General features: G+C 38.6%; 1 protein-coding gene across 5 annotated transcripts in view; it reads left to right on the forward strand.

Moving 5' to 3' along the window:
* The window catches only part of inpp4b (inositol polyphosphate-4-phosphatase type II B), a 351,939-nt gene that overhangs the window by 8,172 nt on the left and 322,398 nt on the right, over positions 1-21,369 (forward strand). For all 5 annotated transcript variants that reach the window (XM_031895514.1, XM_012955594.3, XM_012955592.3 and 2 more), the window contains exon 2: positions 14,465-14,689. In XM_031895514.1, the coding sequence (XP_031751374.1) occupies positions 14,599-14,689 (91 nt within the window). In that variant the 5' untranslated portion in view covers positions 14,465-14,598. The remainder of the gene's footprint in view (positions 1-14,464; positions 14,690-21,369) is intronic.

Below are 21,369 nucleotides of genomic sequence, written 5' to 3' on the forward strand. Positions count from 1 at the left end.
AGTCTCCCTAGGACTGGGGCTCCATGCAAGATCTCACCTCGTGGGGTATCACTGATGATAAGAAAGGTGAGGAATCAGCCCAGAACTACAAGGGAGGAGCTGGTCAATGACATGAAGAGAGCTGGGACCACAGTTTCAATGGTCCCTGTCGGTAGAACACTACGCCCGTCATGGTTTCAAATCATGCATTGCACGGAAGGTTCCCCTGCTCAAGTCATGTTCAGGCCCGTCTGAAGTTTGCCAATGACCATCTGGATGATCCAGAGGAGGCATGGGAGAAAGTCATGTGGTCAGATGAGACCAAAGTAGAACTTTTTGGTCTAAACTTAACTCACCGTGTTTGGAGGAAAAATAAGGATGAGTTGCATCCCAAGAACACCATCCCTACTGTGAAGCATGGGGGTGGCAACATCATGCTTTAGGGGTGCTTTTCTGCGAAGGGGACAGGGCGACTGCACTGAGATTTTGAGCAACAACCTCCTTCCCTCAGTCAGAGAGCACTGAAGATGGGTCGTGGCTGGGTCTTCCAACATGACAGCACACAGCCAGGATAACCAAGGAGTGGCTCCGTAAGAGGCATATCAAGTTTCTGGAGTGGCCTAGCCAGTCTCCAGACCTAAATCCAATAGAAAATCTTTGGAGGGAGCTGAAACTCTGTGTTGCTCAGCGACAGCCCCGAAACCTGACAGATCTAGAGGAGATCTGTGTGGAGGAGTTGGCCAAAATCCCTGTTGATTTTCTCAGGTGTTCAAATACTTATGTGCCGCAGTGCAATACAAATACATTCTTTAAAAATCGCAGGGTGATCAAATACTTATGTGCCTCACAATAGATCTTAAAAGTTGATTTAGATTTACTATACTGTAGTTACTATAAAGACCGCTTTTTTACTAGAACTAAAACATTGTGGAACGTCTACAAAAGTAAGGAAACAGTATTAGCAATTTGTCAGTGTGAATAATGAAGATAGGTTAGACAATGATCAATTAACCTATCTGATATCTCTAGCCAAGAGAGCATTCACTCCATATGAAGGGGGAGGGGGGACCTAGAAACTATGTGAAAGTACAAAGTACATTTCATTTACATAGATTTCAAATTGTGAATAAAGTGCCACACGCTATGTCTATGTAAAACTACTGTATGTTCCTGCAAGTATTTCTGTTTAAATGGGTTTTCAAACATCTTAATTTTGCTGATCATGTTCTAGATCAGTGTCATTTCCTATTTGCATGCACTTATCATTTGGGCTCATATAAAGGTTCAGACAGTAAGTGAGCTTGTGTCAGAAAGATTGGGGGTGGTTGAACTTTAAGGGATGTCATCAGTGTAGTGCAGCATGATCTGACCTATAATTGCCAGGCTGAGATCATAATCCCTTTTTAAATATTAGAACTACAGCAGTTTTCCTCCAATCCATAGGTACTATACTAGATGAAAGCGAGTCTGAGAATATCAGAAATACAGACCTGGCTAAAACTGCACTAAGCCCTCTCCATACCCAAGGGTGTATTCCATCTGGTCCCGGTGCCTTGTTCATATTCCTTTGTAGTAAATCTTTATGTACCTGCTAGACGAAGCTGAGCCCCTATTTGGTGGGTTTTAAAACTTCTCAACTGTATACACTAAAAAAAAGTACTAATGAACCACGTTTTCCTTTTCTCTATCATTTATAACCCCCACCCAAGTCTCCACCCCCAGTTTCCCTTACAATGCCCACTACCTAATCTAACCCATCTTTCATAGAATTACCCATTTACAGTATCCTAGTTCAGAGTTGTCTTCCCCACCCGCATCAAAAAAAATTTTTACGTTGTCATAGCAGATTTGTAGCAGAAAAGACTCACAAGTTCTAATATATTCTGCACAGGATCTAGATTGTAAGCTCTAGGGGGCAGGGACCTCCATCTTCTTGAACTCAATTTATTGCAATTGTATCTTGTATTTATTGTTATACTTTGTTTTTATCTATTATTATCTTACCCCGATTGTATTAATGTATTCTACAGTACAGTGCTGCATGCATAAGTAGCACTTCATCGCTTCATTTTTAACCCCAAACTAACGATGTAACTATAACTATTACTAGTATAATCACCCATCTGTTTACAGTTTCTCTTAATTATTTCATACTGACTGAGAATATATAGCACCATTCTATACTGTACCGACACAAGCTGGTTTGGCTCACCGCTGTGCCTGAATAAAGTCTATTGTGGACCCTAACTTTAGGGTATTTCTTTAGCAGACTTTCTTTAACAGACTTGTGTTCAGCAGAAAAGCATATGCCCTTATAATTAAACACAGTCAGAGAGGTTGAGGAGATGTGTTATTATCACAAGTGTGATGCTCTGCATGATACCATAACATCCCCTTGATAATTTTTCTCTTTCGTACCCCTGTTCTTGCCATGGCTTTCCATAGCGTTACTCTGGGTTTTATATAGATAATTTTCCATATCCCTGCTAACATAGTAACATAGTAAGTTGGGTTGAAAAAAAGACATACGTCCATCAAGTTCAACCATAATGCCTATATATAACCTGCCTAACTACTAGTTTATCCAGAGGAAGGCAAAAAACCCCATCTGAAGCCTCTCTAATTTGCCGCAGAGGGGAAAAAATTCCTTCCTGACTCCAAGATGGCAATCGGACCAGTCCCTGGATCAACTTGTACTAAGAGCTATCTCCCATAACCCTGTATTCCCTCACTTGCTAAGAATCCATCCAGCCCCTTCTTAAAGTTATATAATGTATCAGCCAGTACGACTGATTCGGGGAGGGAATTCCACAACTTCACAGCTCTCACGGTAAAAAAACCTTTCCAAATATTTCAATGGAACCTCCCTTCTTCTAAATGGAGTGGGTGCCCTCGTATCCGTTGGAAGGACCTACTGGTAAATAAAACATTAGAAAGGTTATTATATGATCCCTTTATATATTTATACATAGTTATCATGTCTAATATCATGTCTCATTTCTAATATGGGAGCTCCAAACCTCCACAGTCTGCCCACTGTGCAGCTTCAGTGCATATAAGATTTGCAGCAAGTGTTCCTTCTCAATAAATCTAAAACCTTTATTATATGGTGCAGAAAGTTTATAGCAGTGATCTCCAACCAGTGGTTCGTGAGCAACGGGTTGCTCACCAACCTTTTGGATATCGCCCCTGTGGCCTCAAAGTAGGTGCTTATTTTTGAGATTCTTGTTAGGAGGCAAGTTTTGATTGCATATAAAGCCAGTGTAAAGCCAAACAGAGCATTCTGTAGGCTACCAGTCCACATATAGGCTACCAAATAGCCAATTATAGCTCTCATTGGCACCCCCAGGCAATTCTTTCATGATTGTGTTGCTCCCCAACACCTTTTCCATTTGAATGTGGCTCACAGGTGTGAAAGGTTGGGGATCCCTGGATTATAGCATGCACAGCATTTTAGGGGTCAAAGTCCCCTCCTCCATACCATATTGTACTTTTTCACTGGTTAACACAGTACCTTTACTTGAAATCTTTTGTAATATTACACTACAAAATTCAATTCACATTTAGTACATGTGTAAAAATAATGTTGTCTAGATTAAATGCACTCACATTTGAATTAGAAAGGTCCTTCATGTTTTTCATAAAGAAATATCTTGTACAGGTGCACTAAATCAATGCAGTTCTTTAGTGTCCTAAAGATCAATTCTTCCAAAGATACTATTGTGTGTTCAGTAATAGAATAACGTTGTTACCAAACTACTGTATGCAATTCAGCATTTAAGACTTATTGCTTCTGACAGTGAACAAAAAACTTTTGCAGCCAATTTATTCTAGCTCCATGGGAGTTGGTTTGCTAAACTGAAGACAAACAGTAAAATATCTTCAATATCTGCCATCTTTTATTGCATCATAAGAACAAACAACAAGGTAGGCACAGTCTGGGACAGAAAACGAAGACAAAGACTGATAGGACTCAAAAATAATAATATAAAAACAAACACAATATAAAAATGAATATGAAAGACAGACTGCTGAAATTTTTACTTCCACGTAGAGAAAAACAAGTAGCTAAATGCATGCTGCTTATTTCAGCCCCCTGGTAATTTTGTTCCTGTGTTTTCTTTGTCTGTGTTTAACTCCTCTGCAATCCACTCTCCCTGCCTCTTCTACTAATTATATGTGCTTCTATGCAGGAACCACTCAGCAGTAAGTTTCTCATCTACCCGGTAGCCCAGCCTCGCTCACCATGAAGGAAAAACACTTACTTTCCCCATACCTAGCATGGAACAAGAAGCCGACAGAGAGGCCAGGGGTAGTTATGAACTGAAAACTAATTGGATTATAAGAAGAAACCTAAAACTACTACTGGTAGTTAAATAAGGAATTTCTTTTTGGCTCCCCTTGATAAGGGCTTACTATAATTACTCAACTATAACACAATATTATTGCTGTGCCATCAGCTATTACCAAGTGTCCCCTGTCACTTGGTGACAAAACCCCTGACTGACCATAAGGTACAGGAGCAAACACCAGATGACTTGGTTTCCACAAGACTGAGACACTCTGGAACCTCCATAAAGACCCACCAGTCATCTTAAAGGAACAGTTCAGTGTAAAAATGAAACTGGGTAAAATAGATATTAATAGATATACTGTATTAGTAATATAGTTAGTTAGGCAAAAATGTAATCTCTAAAGGCTGGAGTGAGCAGATGTCAGACATAATAGTCACAACACTGCTTTCAGCTCTCAAACCTCTTAGTTAGTCAGACTTTAGGGGGGCCACATGGGACATAACTGTTCAGTTAGTTTGTGAGCACACAGGTCAGGTTTAAATGCAATCTAACTAAACCGTTATGTTCCATATGCCCCCCCTCTTAAAGGAACAGTAACACCAAAAAATGAAAGTGTATAGAAATAATTAATATATTATGTACTATTGCTCTGCACTGGTAAAAGTTGTGTGTTTTCTTCATAAACACTACTGCAGTTTATATATATATATACCCTGCTGTGTAGCCATGGGGGCAGCCATTTAAATTTAAAAAAGGAGAAAAGGAGAAAAGGCACAGGTTACTAAGCAGATAACAGATAAGTAACAGATTCCCATTGTATTCTACACAGTTTATCTGGTATCTTCTTATGTAACCTGTGCCTTTTCTCCTTTTTTCAATTTAAATGGCTGCCCCCGTGGCTACACAGCAGCTATTTCTATTAACTATAGTAGTCTTTCTGAAGCAAACACACAACTTTTACCAGTGCAGGGCAACAGTACGTTATATTTTAATTATTTTAAAACATTTTTATTTTTTAGTGTTACTGTTCCTTTAAGTCACTGACTTAGAGAGCTGTAATTGAGGTAGTAGTGTTCTGGCCATTATGTTGGACATCTACCCACTCCAACCTTTACATATTTGGCTAACTATATTGAAAATATTTTTTTATTTTGTTTTAACCAGTTTAATTTTTACAGTGAACTTTTCATTTAAAGATAGACTCACACAAATGGCAAAACCATGAACATAGAAAGATCTTCCAGGTTTAAGGACACTTGCTATTGACCCTGATTCCCCTGATCTCCACAGATTTAGCTTTTTGCTTTCAGATTTGTTGCATAATAAACTGGGGGGGGAAAAAAGGTTTGGTTTTTTTTTTGCTATGAAATCGCATTTTGGTGCAAAATCATTAGTAAATTCCCCCCCCCTATAGTGTGTACCATGCGTTCCTGTCTTTCTTATTACCAGCAGATATGTTTTCCCAGTGTTTCTCACAAAACAAAAACTGTAGTACCGTGTTAGCCAGTGTCAAAAATAATAATAATAAAAAAAAAAACAACAACAAAACACAAATACAAGAGTATTGTAGAAATGATACCTTTATTGGCTAACAATAAAAATACATTGCAAGCTTTCGGAGCTCTAAGGCCCCTTCATCAGGCAAAATACAAATGAGAACTGAAATGGCACAACATTTATACTGATAGATCAAAGAGAAGTGTTTACAAGCAATAAATTAGGAAGTTACAGATAGAGATAACTTGTGAAGATAGTGAAAGTAATTAAGGTTTATTAGGGTGGGTTGTAAATAGTCCAGGGGTCTGGATTCAGTCAGATCAGATAGTGTGTGCCCAGTGTTACTAAAATTCTTGCAGGTAATCACCAATTACAATACTTACATTATGGAGACTTGTTTCTTATGAATTGTATATTAAGGACAAAGGTTCACTGCCCTGAGCCTGCATCTTAAGTAGTGGAAGAATTAAATTGCAGTTATTGCAAGGGACTCTGTGATCATCACCCCAAACCAGACTTTTAAAATCATATACCTATAATGAGTAAAATCTGGGTACAGCACTGAACATGTAAGCCCGATCTTATGCTGTGGTTTCTAGCATAAATCATTTTTGATTTTACAAGTCTGGTCGGAGGTGATCTCTTGGAGTGCCTGCCATAATTGAAATTCAGTTCACTAATAAAAATGCCTGTTTGCTGCCAAGAAGTTGTTTTGGGAGAAAACTGCGGTTCTGTTGCTTTGGGCTGCTGTATAGTGAAAGTCAAAATTTCTGAATGCTGGAATGAGCATTTGAAGTGCATCCCAGGTGGCTCGCCCCTCTGTAGTAGACACAAGCATATTTTTCTGATTTAACACTTTAAATAGATGTATAAACTAATTACAATTATCATTGTAAAGAAATTATAAGTGTCTGGCATCACCAGTACACCTGGGTATTCTGAGAAGCATGTGACAAGACTATTATGTGATATTATAGGGGGATTTGCCTCACTGGTCAGGGCTACTCTATCTGATTCTCGTAGTCACTCACTAGGGAATAACCCCTCCTTAACATCTTCTACCTTGTAATTCCTCAGACTCAAATCAACAGGCTTGTGACAAGGTGCAGTGGCTGAGCATAGAGCTTGTTATAATTTGTTATTCTTATCTGGGGTTTGTTTCCTTTACTTTTTAACTGAAAATGGCTACTCAATGTGTGTCTAATGCCTAAAGACTATTTGCTGTACCTGTGCTTTCACAGTTGAATAGCAATTTACCGACATGTATACAGGAATTCATAGCCACCTAGTATGCCTACCATCTCTAATTTATTAAATACTCCTCCTAATGGAAAAGCAAAAGAATGGCGGGGCTAGGTAGGCATGCTATAGCCTTATAAATGCACTTAATTGATATTAAAGAGATCTATATCTGAATTAAAAGACACACTCACATATATACAAAAAAGCACAAAGGAAATAATACAGTGCAGAGTCATTTAATTTTTTTTCTATATTAATGCCATATACAGCTGTAGCTAATATGACTACATGCAGCAAACCGTATTGAGGGAGTGCTGCAGACTGCAAGCTTTTTTTAAACTATGCCATCCTAATAAATTAACACTATGCAAAGTCTACAATGTGTATCCGTGAGATATTATTGTATGTAGATGTAAGTTATTCACCGTATTTGTATCCCCTTACACTCTAACGTACAGCGGATGCAATGTATATTTAAAGGGGAAATCCGCCTAAATACAATTTTAGGCTTTTTGTAGTAAACATAATTGCAAGTAACTTTGCAATATACAGTACATCAGTAAAACATATGCACTCTTTTAATGATTTTTAATGTAATAATATAGTTTGGAACAGTGACCTAAGCCTCTCCCCCTGTTCCCCTGCTGATCTGGCTGACTACGGACTGACTACTTGAGAACTCACACTCAAATAAAATGTAATAATAGGTGACTGTCCTCAGTCTGCATCACTCCAAATCCCACAATTCTCTGCCCACGTGATATCATTAAGGAAAGGAACATTGCAGTGCAATGCATTGTGGGTTATGTATTTCCTGCATGCAGCCTGTAAGCTGTGGAGAAGTTGTTACAATTTGTAAGATTAATGTTTTAGTCCCTCCTCCCCTGAGAGGATTTCAAAAGATACAGTAAGAGAAGGATTCTAGCATATAAAAATGGTATTTATTCAAACCTTTTGAATGAACAGATAAAATACATTAGAGGTTTCAGTGATGGGTATATTAGAAGTTTCTTTGTTAACAAACTTTGGTTCGGAGGCCGGAGTTCCCCTTTAATACATTTATGTCAGCAACTTTTGCATCAAAACTAGAAAAATGTCTTATATTTTGAATTAGAAAGAAACCATGATACTTGTACAAACCTTTTCCCAACCCCCTCCGCTTAGGATAACAGTGTCAAGCAACCACCCCCTTACCTTGTGATGCAATGGATTTCTAGAGAATCTGTACACCGCCCATCACTTTACAATGGAACTAGGTGAGGGAGGGGATGCATAACACTGTGAGCCTAAAGTATGTTGGAAAATGGCTTGTATGAGTATTATGGTTTCCTTTAAAATTGTAGAATCTGGTGTGTCTGTCAGTTCAGATAGTGTTTATGCACAAAGCCAAACAGAATCAGCTCATGGCAAAAAAGGGGGGTAAATTTCTCTTTAAAACCATAAAAGCAACTAATGAAAAATGTATAAAGGTTAGAGCCAACACAGGAATATATCAAATAGAGCAGAATAGTGAGGTTGCAGTATAACCTCTATCTTGCTACTAATAGCTCTTCTTATGCAGTCTAGTGCATGATTTGCATTCCCTGCTGCTTTACTGCATAACCCACATATTACTGTTGTATTTCAAAACAGGAACCTTTTCTTGCATTGATGCTACTTTTAGTTTGTGGAGTTTAGCCAACTCCTGTAGAGATTTACTCTATATGGATGGATAACAGAAGCTACAATACGGTGCTGTCTAATTTTGATACATGTTCATCCTTTATAGATTCCAACAGCTTTAGATTACTGGCCTGAAATATTTTTCCTGTATTTTGGGTCTGGCAAAAATAACCAGTTTACAGTAGCGCCACTGTACACACAGGAATTGTTTCACTAAACAAAAACAGCTTTAATCAAAAGCAAGTAAGCCAAAAAAAATGTAGTAATTCACGATGAGCAAAATATTTTGGCAGGTATGGATTCACTGAAAAATTCCGCATTTCGCCATTGACGAGGTTTTTTTGCGCAAAACTACCCAAAAATTTGGTGCAACAAAAATTGCAGGGTGTGGAAAATGTTGGGGTTGAGTCAAACAAAGCGTGGTCATGGCAAAAAAAAGTTGCGCATGTCAAAGTTGCGCAGTAGCCAGATTTCGTGAAGTTTTCGCCGTTTTGTCATACTTTCAACAGTTTCACAAAATTTTCGGCAAAGTAAAACGGGACTGATTCATTCATCACTATTCGTAATCATTGGGTTATGATTCAACAGAATAGCAGTGAAACCTAATGGAGTACAACCTAACTTGCTAGCAAACACAGAAACCCATTAAGTTCTTATATGGTAGGTTTATAGGAGGCCACAAACAGGTCCAAAATTAGACATCACTTCACTGATAAGGGCTCTAGGTCTGTGGAATGTCTTAAATTAATTTACTCTAATCTCATTTGCAAGAAATTATTTAGATGGGCTAGTTGAGAACATTTAAGGGCACTTTTGGGGGTAAAGTATTTTTTACCAGATTGACCTGCCTTAATACTGACCTGGTCTATTTGAACAAGACAAGCCCTGTCGGGGACAATGCTGGCTGCCTGGTTCAATACTGTCTTTATGAACCAGGGACATTTTATGCTTTGTAGCATGACAGGAAGCTTTACTTATTCAGATGGCTGTGTAAATCCAGCCCTACTGACATCTTTATATAGCAGACTGACAGTAATGTATCAAAAGATTCCATGAAGTGCTTCTCTATTGTGAATTCTTTAAAGGACTGGTTGCATCTTCAACGCAAAGCAAGATCTTGTGATATGATTATTCCAGTATGTAGATTGTGGTACAAGTATGGAACCTGTTATCTAGAATGCTCAGGGTTTTCCAGGTAAAGGGTCTTTGTTATTTGGGTCTGCATACCTAAAGTCTACTACAAAAACTTTTTAAAATCTAAATTATTTGATTAAAATAAAGTCTACGGTAGATGGCCTTTCTGTAATTTGGAGCTTTCTGCATAACGGGTCTCCGGATAATAGATCCCATTCCTGTACAACAGAACTCCACCTAAGATGTTTCTCCTTGCATACACAAACTGTCTGGGCAATAATTTGGATACAAAATACTCAGACTTGGATAAAATGCAGCTTTAGGTTTCTGGTGCTATATATACTTTTTCTGCACTATTTTGCATCACCTGCTTTTCCCTTTGGGCATGCTAGGAGGTGAGATCCAGGCATTCCCTGAGCAATAGGCATATTGTGCTTGCCCCATATTCCTGTAAGGAAATTTCCACCTTTATCCCCACAGGGGACCCTGTAATTACAGTTGGACTAGTGAGGGACAAGCAGCAGATGTTAGAGTGTGTTTTTAAGCCTGCAGAAAGCTCTGCCTCTGGTTTACTAATTATTTTACCAGAGAAGTGGGAACAGCAGTACCTGCTTTGAACTCTGCATCACTTAGAGGAACTCTGGCTTCCTAACCAAACTTTTGTTAACGAGCCCCACAAAATACAGAAACCCCTAATATATTAATGCAATCTGTTCATTCAAAATGTATGAATAAATACCATTTTTATATTCAGAAATCCAGCTGCAAAGCAGATCTTTTCTTTCTCATTTGAAATCAGGGCAGGGGAGGAGGGGCTAAAACATTGATGTTACAAATTGTAGCAGCTTACAGACAGCACACAGGAACTACATAACCCATAATGCATTGCACTGTAATGTTTTTTTTTTTCTTATTGACATTACATATGCAGGCAATTATGGGCTCTGGAGGATGCAGGGTGAATGTAGATTGAATGTAGATTGTAAATTTTATTTGAGTGTCAAAGTAGTAAGTCAGATCAGCAAGAGAACAGGGGGGGCAGGCTTAGGGAACTGTTCCAAAGCATATCATTACATTAAAAATCATGAAAAGGCTGCATGTGTTTTAATGTATATTTCAAAGTTGTTTGAAAAGTTGTTTGGTTGGAGTTCCCCTTTAAATGAGCCCCACTAGGTATATCCACTTTAAACCAGAAGTGAAAAGTTGTTGAAGTAGTGATGGAAATCCTGTTCAAGTTGTAAAATGTTATTGGAATCTCATCATTTCAGTAGAGTTTTAACGACTTTAGACAGATTATTGCCAGGTAGCAAAATACTAGTGCCTTCTTCTCTCACTGTGCCAAAGAGAAAATATTCATTCTCCCAAATAATGGGATTTTGCCAGGTTTCAGCTGTGAAATCCATTCTATATCTTGGCAAATGTCCTAGATCTTTATATATAGGGCTATGTGAAACTCCAGGTTCAAAGTTGTGCCACTCGAGTATTAGAATAGAGCATTTCTTTTAAAGGTTGTTGTTTAATAAACAGGCAAAGTTAAAAAAAAAAATTCTTATTAAACTAAACTAATGTTTTTCATATAAAAGCTCAACAGATTAGGAAAATGTTGCCTGTGAAGTTGTTAAATCAATTCTTAAACCTGCATTCTAGTTGAGGCTTAACGTTAGGTTCCATTACAAGTCCTGGTCAGACTTACAGAGACAGGATTTATAAATAATTTGATCAGTATTACTTTGTTCACAAAATGAATATGTACATTTTTATAGTACTCTACAACAGTTTGCAGTTCAACTCTTTTCTATTTAATGAAACCGAATTCCATTTTAAGGCTATGATTGTAGCCAGTTTGAAATCAGAGGTGAAGCCATTGGGTTCAGCAAGACCTTGATTCTCATGCCAGGGAATTTCCATTTCATGTATTGTTACATAAGCTGCTTGCTCCAAAAAAAACAAAGGTGCTCCATAAACTCTAAGGACTAGAGGCTTCTAATCTGCAGATACATGCATAAGTGATAGCTATTTCATTTTAACATTTATCCAGGTTAAGCTGCACTGCAATAACCTGTGTCCAAATACTGTGACAGTCCATACCAGAAGACCAATTTTACTCAATTATGTGTCTCAGTCCATGGTCATAAATAACTCCCATTAAGTCAGTTGAGGGCTTGGGATGAGTAAGATCTGTACTTCATGTGATAATGCATTTGTAGGGATCATTTACAGGCCTAATGATTGCATTGAGCTATAAAGCACTTTAAGGTTACAACTTTTCATAGACCTCTGAGTGCTTTTTGCTAAGGCTGGTTTGAAATAATAGGGGCCTTTGACATATGTTCTACACTTTGCTGTGTTTTGTGTCATGGGCCATTGTTTTGGGTTGGATCTTAGTAAAAGTCTTATGATACTGGAAGGTGGTGTTACTCTTCTAGCTCTGTCCATAGCCCAGTGAAAGGAAGGTGTTTGATTGCATACAAAATAACCCCCCCCCCCCCCCCCCACAGTAACCAGCCTTAAATTGTGCTTAAATGGCAGCAGTAAATATTGTAGAAAGGTTCCTTACCCCTCAAACAAACTAATTTACTGTTGAAAGATTGAAAGGAAATTTCAAGTGTCCAAAAAGATATACAATCTGAATGGACTAGTTTTTTGGGAATTCACCTATATAGGGCATGGGACCTGTAATCCAGAATGTTCATGATTTCTGGATAAAGGGTCTTTCTGAAATTTGGATCAACATGCTTTACATTTACTAAAAAAGCATGTAAATATAAAATAAACCCAATAGGATTGTTTTGCCTCTAGTGAGGAATAATTATATTTTAGCTGGGATCAAGTACAAGGTACTGTTTTATTTTAAGAGAGATAAAGGAAATCATTTTTAAAAATGTTCATTATTTTTATTAAAATGGAGTTTATGGGAGATAGTCTTCCCATAAGTCAGAGCTTTTTGGATAACGGGTTTCCAGTATTTCTATCTATTTTGAGTGGGAAAGAATACAGTTAGCATGTATTTGCTCTCTGTAAAAAAAAAAAATGAACGTACAATACTTTCTCTGTTTATCAGCTATGGGATACTTACCCATGATGTATCTTAGCAAGAATGGCTTACTGCAGTATGCACAGTAGGCAAAAAGCATGCACATTATGAGCTCTTCAATTTTTAATGCACGGGCCACTTTAATGAGACTGTCAAAATCCCCTATTAACTGACCACAGGAGAGAAAGGCAAAGCAAGGGAGAGAAAGCCATTGTCTGATGTAGAAGTACATGAAGTGAAAGCCAGCTGTATCCCTAAATGATATGCCGCTACTAATCTCCAACTGGCTAAATACACTCTGCTGGATTGGAGCCAACTGTCTTTCCAGAAATCAAGTTACTTCGATTCTAGAATCATGTTAGAAATATTTATCATGCATATTTACATACAAATGGCTTTGCAGGTTTGTGTTTATTGAGATATATATATATATATTATAATCATTTATTCCAAAAGATTTGCACAGTATGTAAATAATTTTTATAGAAGATTGTTCATTTACATATTCTTTCCCCTCTTCTTTCAGATTAATATGCTTGGTCTTTGTGCAAATGACAATTTCTTGAGTTATTAACTAAGATATTTCCTTAAAAGTGAAACTTTTCCAGTTTGTAGTCAGGGTATATGCTGATTTAATTTCCCATAAATATATAGCAGTGTATAAATGTAGACTTGTTTGCCTATCTAAAGCTTTGCATTTGCAATGAGCAGAATTTTTGTATTGCTTTGGTTGAGACATGCTATAGAGAGAGCAGTGGGAAGACAATACTGCTATTGTACTGTATAAATTTTAAAAGAATCCATTGGCACAAGAAATATGGCAGAGCACATTTTCTTGTATATGTTCACACAGGAGCATGTCTCCTTTAAGGGAATTGAAAATCATTTCCTCTACATAATCACATGTATGGGACCACCCCGATAATAAACATTTTACAGTGCTTACTATGTCCCATTGATTTAGCAATAAAGAAAATTCTTCTTAAAAATGCTATTTCCTGAGTTTACGACATGAAACAATTAGAACCTTTATCTGTCATAACTGCAACTGACACCATGGGCAGTAATGAGGTCTGCAGATCCCTCATACAACCTGTTGCCTACTGACGGAGAAGCTGTGTCATTCTAAATTATTTCCACAAACTGATGAGCTGCGCTGTGGCATGGATGGAAGGGAGCCTTAGCATAAAAGACAGGTCTAATAGAGGAGATGATGGACACATTCCCCTCAGTGAGTCCCTCTGGTCCCTTTGTCAGATTGCTGACTGCTACCACGGCTAATGTATTGAATTCTTGTTAAACTTTGCAGCCCCAGTAGCTGCCAGCCGGGCTGCGAGATCCACACCAGAGAAGGATTTCACATTTCAGTTTGCTAATTCTGCCACCTAGTTTTTCAATGCCTTAATTGCTTTGGGAGCTTTGCTGTGGAGCTTGGACTTTGCAGCACACTGAACGGGAAGCAACAGGGGATTGATTCTGGAGAGGTTCGAGGTGTGCGCTCCACTGACAGGGAAGATAAATGTATAATGGTCTGTATTAAGCACAGCATCACTTCTGATGTGCTATCCTACCTGCCCTTTCACTGTTTAGGTAGCTGAAACTGTATTGCTGTTTCCTGCAGATTTTTTCAGTGAAGAGGAAGAGCTGTACCTTGAAGCAACATCGACGGTAGACTGTGAATCTTGGGCAGAGGCGTTCAATCAAGCAAACTCTGAAATATTGCGAGGTGGAATTACACTGGTCAGAGCATTAATAATGGAAATCAAAGAGGAACAAGCCTTGGATGTAGCCCAGAATCTAATTTTCCCTGCTGAAGGGGGGAATCCTGTGGGGCAAGACACAGCAAGTAAGTGCAAGATCTTAGCAGCATGTCATTCCTTCATTGTGATGGTGTGTGTGGTCTTGTAGTTGCAAACGGCACCTTTAACCTGTCTCCAATAAAAGATCTTTAGTGCATTGTGATTATAATCTGCCTTGGCATCTTAGTGGTTAAACTGATGATCAGCATAACCTTGATTGCTTTCAGCTTGCTACACAGTATGTTACTTGAATGGGGATAAAAACAGCTTGCGCTGTCACAAACACATTGTACAGCTTTTGTGTTACATAAAAAGGCTTGTTTTCAGTGGATACAACGCTACAGAGAGAAGTTCTTACAAAGGATGCTCTGGCAATGCAGGGGAGAACTGCAGGGACCCTTACAAAGTTTCCGATTGGCTTTTTCCGGGACCCAAGATGCTTTCATGTTCTTCCCCAGTTTGGGGCTTTAACACTTTCTGGGGCAAAATCAGCAGGACTTGTGTAGGGTAATAATGCTTCCACCTAAAAAGAAATAGAGAGAATTTCATCTAAAACCATCAGTCATATTTTTATTGCATTGTCTTACAACCACCTAAGCCTCTTATTTCCAGTCTGTGTAATATCTACATTTCACTGCAGCCAGAGCAGGATTTTACAGGAAGCTGCCTCCCATTCGGCAGAATAGTGCAGGTAGTAATCTAATAAAGCCTTACAGTACTTTAGCACATTCCGGATACTAAGCATAATGCAGCGTCTGTGCTACACATCTTCTGCTGTGTTTTCTGAAAAAAACCTCATTTGTCACAGTTCTGAACAGAGTTGATTCCTGTGACCTTTTCTAACCCGATTAGCAATGAAACCCTCATCCAGGGAGGCACGTTTTCAAAAGGGAGGGCTTCAAAGTGGACATAGTACTAATCTGTTTTTCTTTTTTCCCCCCATGTGTGTTGGCTACACTGGCTCTATAGAATCTGGCAGCTTTTCAGTGGCTGCTCTGGCATATATTTGTCTTCTGACAAGTTTAGCCTGTGCAGGCATATGTGTGACTAAATGAAGGTAATTATTTCCTTCCACACGTTTACTGTATCTTCCCCCTGCACATTTTGTTTTAATTCTGTCTTCGTTACTTCTTATCCGGTGTCCATAGCAACACACTTTGGCAGCAGGAGACAGACATGAAGCTAAAGGGTCCAATCTCATTGTATCCAGTATCTATGGTACACAACTTGTCTGACGGTTTTGTGTAATTGCAATCTGTTATTAAATCTGTGTGCCGTGAGGCATTTTGCAACCCACTTCAGCAACATTTGCCTCTGTCATGCACGTAATTTGTACGGATGAGGAGATGCAGAGCCTGGAATAGAAAGACTGCTGCTTGGAAATGAATCATAAAGTGTCATCAGGGGCAATTTTGTAGTCAGAAAATATTGTGAAAAATGCTTAGTCACGTTGTTGGGTGTATACTTGAAAAACGAGCAGCAGTAGCATAAAAACTCCTTATACTTCATTATTCTGTGTTTCTCTTTGATTTTTTAAAATCTTTTTCCATGCATGCTTGCATATTATAAGGATTATGCCATCATAACAATATTTGCTAGTTCCTAAAAATAATGTGTGATAATAACATGTAGTAAGAAGTTGAAAAAAAATATAATTTGCTTTGCTTGTAAAAAGTGTCATCATTTCATATGTTTCAATGGGGGAATGTATTTCTTGCTACTCATGATTCTTTCCACTTCCTTCTTGGAGTTTGGCAAAAGCACAGCAGCATAAATTATCATCTGACAGACAAGGGATAAGATCTCTGGTTAAGACAAAACCTACTGCTGAACTTTTTTAAAATGCAAAGATATATAAAACCTGATCTCTAAAGTGGAAAAATAATAGAAAGAATGGACTTATGAGTCAAATTTGGGTTATACATGAAAATAGTATGCCTTTAAGCTAGGTAAAATTGTGTCTGGCATTTTATATATAGATACTGTATATCCCCCATTAACCTGCATCACTATATGCTGTAAATGTTCTTGTTTATTTATAAAGTTCTTGTCTGTTTGGGTTTGCGCATCTGACTCTCCTGTAGCCTCTTAAATAATCCAGTAGACCTAGATTTTTTTAATAGATGTCTAATTTTTATATAAGTAGTTCTTTTCTTTTATCAATAATTATTATTGTCCATTTATATAGGGACAACATGCTCCATTGCACCTTACAGAGATTATGCACTATTCACATTAGTAACTGGCCCAATGAAGCTAAATCACATTCAAACACACACTATATGGTCAGTTTCATCAAGAGTCGGTAAACCTGAATATAATATATATATATATAATATTGATATTGCAATCTTAGTGTCAGCATGGTACATATCTGTACATATGACAATTAAGATCTAAGGACACACACACAAGAGTAAATTACTTTCCCAGCCATTATTCCTTCATTTGCTGTAAAAATACCAGCTTTGTGATTAAGAAACAGTAGATCTTGGGTGAAGGCTGGAACTTGCTGGCATTGTACCTGCAGTGTGTGTAGTACGAATGTAACCTGATTTCATGATTTATATTTAGAGGAATGGGCATTCCTCACTTAGTCAAATACATGGTCAGTCTGCAGATACAATATAAGGACCTTATGACTAAGGAACTAAAGCTCTCTATTGTTACTGAAATGCATCCCCCAGCCAGCTGTTCTCCATAGTTTCTGCTTATCATTTATAATCTGTTGAGTTTTTAAAGGGACATTCCTCAGCTTAGTTTATTTAAAGCAAAGCACAGGGCTTATTTCTTTTATAAAACTGCACATCGCACACCTTCACCACTGTGTCCTTATGCATAATCTAATGTTGCCAACACAAGTGGGAACTATTTCAGTATGCCAGAGTAGGCAATAACATGTCTAAATTTATGGTTTACTTTATTTTCATTATTATTCCAAAATTAGTGTAGTACAAGGATCACAGATATTATGGCTTTGTAAAGCAATGCTACAGCCTTTTTAGGAACTTTCCTCTAAAATGTCACTGTGGGAATAGGAGATAATGAATTAGTCTGTTATCCTTTGTGTACATCACTCAACTCAATTTTATGCCGGGGCACATTCCTATAGTCTTGATAATCATTGTGGGAGTAGATGGGAATAATTTAATTCCACTCCCAGCTCTTTCCACTCAGTGTATTACTTCTGCTTTATATATAATGACAGGAAGCAAAGCAATGCCAGGGAGGAGCTTGAAATAACATTTGTGTGTTAAAACTTTGTACCACACGGTTATGACAGGTAACCAGGCCATTTGACATACAGAAACGAAGTACTGGAATCGAATATAAATTTTGGTTTGCTATTCTGCCATACAACCATGGGCCCTGTTATCCAGAATGCTTGGGACCCAATAAGATTGTTTCCCCTCTAATAAAGATTAAATACATCTTAATTAGGATCAAGTACAAGGTTCTATTATAGTATTACAGCGACAATGGAAATTGTAAAATGTTTGTATTATTTGATTGAAATGGAGTCTATGGGAGATGCCCTTCCCATAATTTGAAGCTTTCTGGCTAACTGGTTTCCCATACCTACATTATATCTGTCTGTATCTGCTAGGCAGAAAACTAGAAAAGCAATGACAAGGGGACTCCTCAATTTACCCTTTGCTTTCAACCATCCCTCCGAACCCCATTGTTACATACCTTAATGAAACACCAGGAGCCAGAAATGGGTAAAATGGCCACAGCATTTATTTACATTTTATCAAATAAATAGGACCATGCCAGCCTCACCCCAAGGCAATATTTAAAGCCAGTGTCGGACTGGCCCTCCAGGATACCAGGAAATCTCCCGGTGGGCCTAGGTGTCAGAGGGCCCTCCTGCCCTTTACCAAATGACCTGCTGTATGGTCATTCCCTATTTCTAAATGGGAATGAAGAGGAGAAATAGATGGAAGAATACAGTAGATGATAGCATGTAAATAAAATGACTAGGAGAATAATGAGGTTGGGCAAAGAAAGGAGGAAAAATAGTTTGGATAGGGGGCCTATGCTATGAGGTTTTCTAGTGGACCCCTGGGGTCCCAGGCGGACACTGTTTAAAGCCATAATTCCATAAGAGATAGCTACTGTGCTCTGCCACTCCTCACTGAAGACTTGAGATCAGCACTATGTCATTATATGCACCACTGAGTATTAGGCTGTCTCTACCTATAGAGAGGATGGCTTCAAACTCCACTACCAGCAGGAGCTGCATCTCCCACCATGAGAGAAGTTTGTAGCCCTGCTGCCGGTCCTGAATCTGCAGTGTCTCGGATAGGAAATCCAAGCAGGCTGTCACCTAGCACTGGGGTAGGGAACCTTGGCTCTCCAGCTGTGATAAAACTACAAATCCCAGCAAGCATTTTCCTTAATTAACCATGACTGTGGCTGTCAGACTCCTGCAATGCATTGTGGGACTGGTAGTTCCATAACAGCTGGAGAGCCAAGGTTCCCTACCCCTGACCTAGCACAAGCAGTAGTAGCGTCTGTATCTATCAATCCACCATGCAGTCACAGGAGAACCTCCTTTCTCCCTCTTCTAAGATTACCTTTGCAGTACTCTGGCAAGGTCCTACCGCTGCTGTGACAAATAAAACTTTAAATACATTATCATATATCCACTGTTTTGATCCAGAAAAAGGCAAAAAACCCAGCCTGAAGCCAGTGCCAATTATGCCTCAAGGGGGAAAAAATTCCTTCCTGATCCCCATGGTGATCAGAAACATTTCCTGGATCTAGGATTTGACACTCATTTAACATGAATGATACCATGCAGACTCTCACATTTATACTGTATAATGTTACCGAAACCACAATATAACGGTGCATACAGGAAAACATCCAAATTTGGTTATTTAATATGAGAACATAAAGAAGGGAAACTCCTGACATTTCACAAGGTATGCAAAAAGAGGGTGGGTGGGAAAGATATTTCTACCTGTTCAGAAGATTGGAAGTAAACTGCTTCTCTCGTAAGACCATATCCCTATCCTTCTCCACCCCCAGCCCAGCTTTCCCCCTCCCTAACTTAATGCTTCTCACCCAGTCATCTGATTCTGCCAATCTTTAAACCTAAACCAGTGGCTGCTGGTGAATGGGATCCCTTGTCATGCACCCCCTGCGTTTATAGCTCCAGGGCTTTCCTTTATTGATCATAATTATCAAAGGGAGTATAGACAAAATTTTGCCCAAAATACTCCCAGGCCCAACTGACTTTTGGGTAGTTTTTTGATAATGGTGCGTAGAGTTGTGTTTTCACCCTTTAGCAAGGTTCGAGTAATGGCCACCAGGGTTGGGTCTTTTTGTGAATCTCAGTTTCACATGTTCTCTCCATAATGGCTTAAAGTGAAATAGAAGCAATGCTGGGCCAGTAGCCACATTTTAATCGCTACCACAAATAGCTGGTATTAAAATGCCATGTATACCATAGACCTAAATAAAAAACATCTACTGCTTTCTATAAAGATAAAACAAAAATCACTTTCCAAGCAGCTATGCCTTCCAGAAATCTAACAAATTGGCCACAGCTTCCCTCTGGATTCAATGAAGCTGCTAGGTATTGGACCATGCAAAATGTCTCTACTATTCTGCTTCTTTGATGAATAACTTTCCCTTTCTTTCTGCCTAATTACAACTGACAGCGGGGGGGGGGGGCGGTGATGACATCACACAACAAACTATGAGGAAGGACTGATGATATCACACTGTGGCATCTTTACTAAAAGCAATAATGCACTGAGGGAGAGGCAGGATGGGGTGCTATCTTGCATGGTGTAGCTATTTTTGGGGTGGGGTGCTACCTGCCTGGAAGGTAATTTCGTTAATTCTTTAGCTTTACCATCTTTTCATTAGTAAGCAGCAAAAGCTATATTTATCATGATTGATATCATTATTATTGGAACTGGCCTACTTTTTAACTTATTTCCCCCTTTAGTAATGAAACCTGCCTAACTACTAGTTGATCAAGAGGAAAAAACAAACATCTAAAACCATTTCCAATTTTCATCAGTGGAGGAAAATATTCTTCTTGACTCCAAAAGGGTAATCAGTCCCTGTTGTCTTTGTTAAATAAGAATAAAACCCACAAGCCAACATCTATATGCAAAGATAATCCTCTGTACAGTATGTTGTGCTAAAACGCTATATTGATTTTCATTGATACCTTACCATGTAGCTGCATGTACACATAGAAATGATATTGGTTCTGTCGCTATAATGCAGATTAAATCCTTCTAAATGTGATGGAGACATTTCATTCAATAGCAGAGGACTGGTGTGTTCAGAGGAACATGGAACACTGCGCATCACCCCCTCTAAAGGAAGGGAAGCTAGAAATGCTGTAGTATAGTGAAGGAGAAATTCAGCGATGCGGGGATTTAAAACAGGAGTACTTTAAAAATGAAGGATATACCTTTGCTTGTCCTGTAAGTGCTATCGCTTAATAAAAAGGCCTTTAACTCTTGTTTTGAAACTATCTAATGTCTAAAGTCTGGAAATTTTACTTTATCCTGGCGAAAATGGGCTGCCAGGTGACTTCACTAGCAGTTTAGATGACCATACTCAAGGGGTGGGTCAGGTGTACCAGAATAGGGAAAAGAATGCAGGAAGGCAGGTGCGGTTTGGGGGTAATTGGGTACGAGTTGGTGTGGCTCTACAAAAAACAGACCCATGCAGGTCTATAAACTACAGGGTCAGA

The sequence above is a fragment of the Xenopus tropicalis genome, chromosome 1 (assembly GCF_000004195.4).
Source record: "Xenopus tropicalis strain Nigerian chromosome 1, UCB_Xtro_10.0, whole genome shotgun sequence".
In the NCBI taxonomy this organism is placed as follows: Eukaryota; Metazoa; Chordata; class Amphibia; order Anura; family Pipidae; genus Xenopus; species Xenopus tropicalis.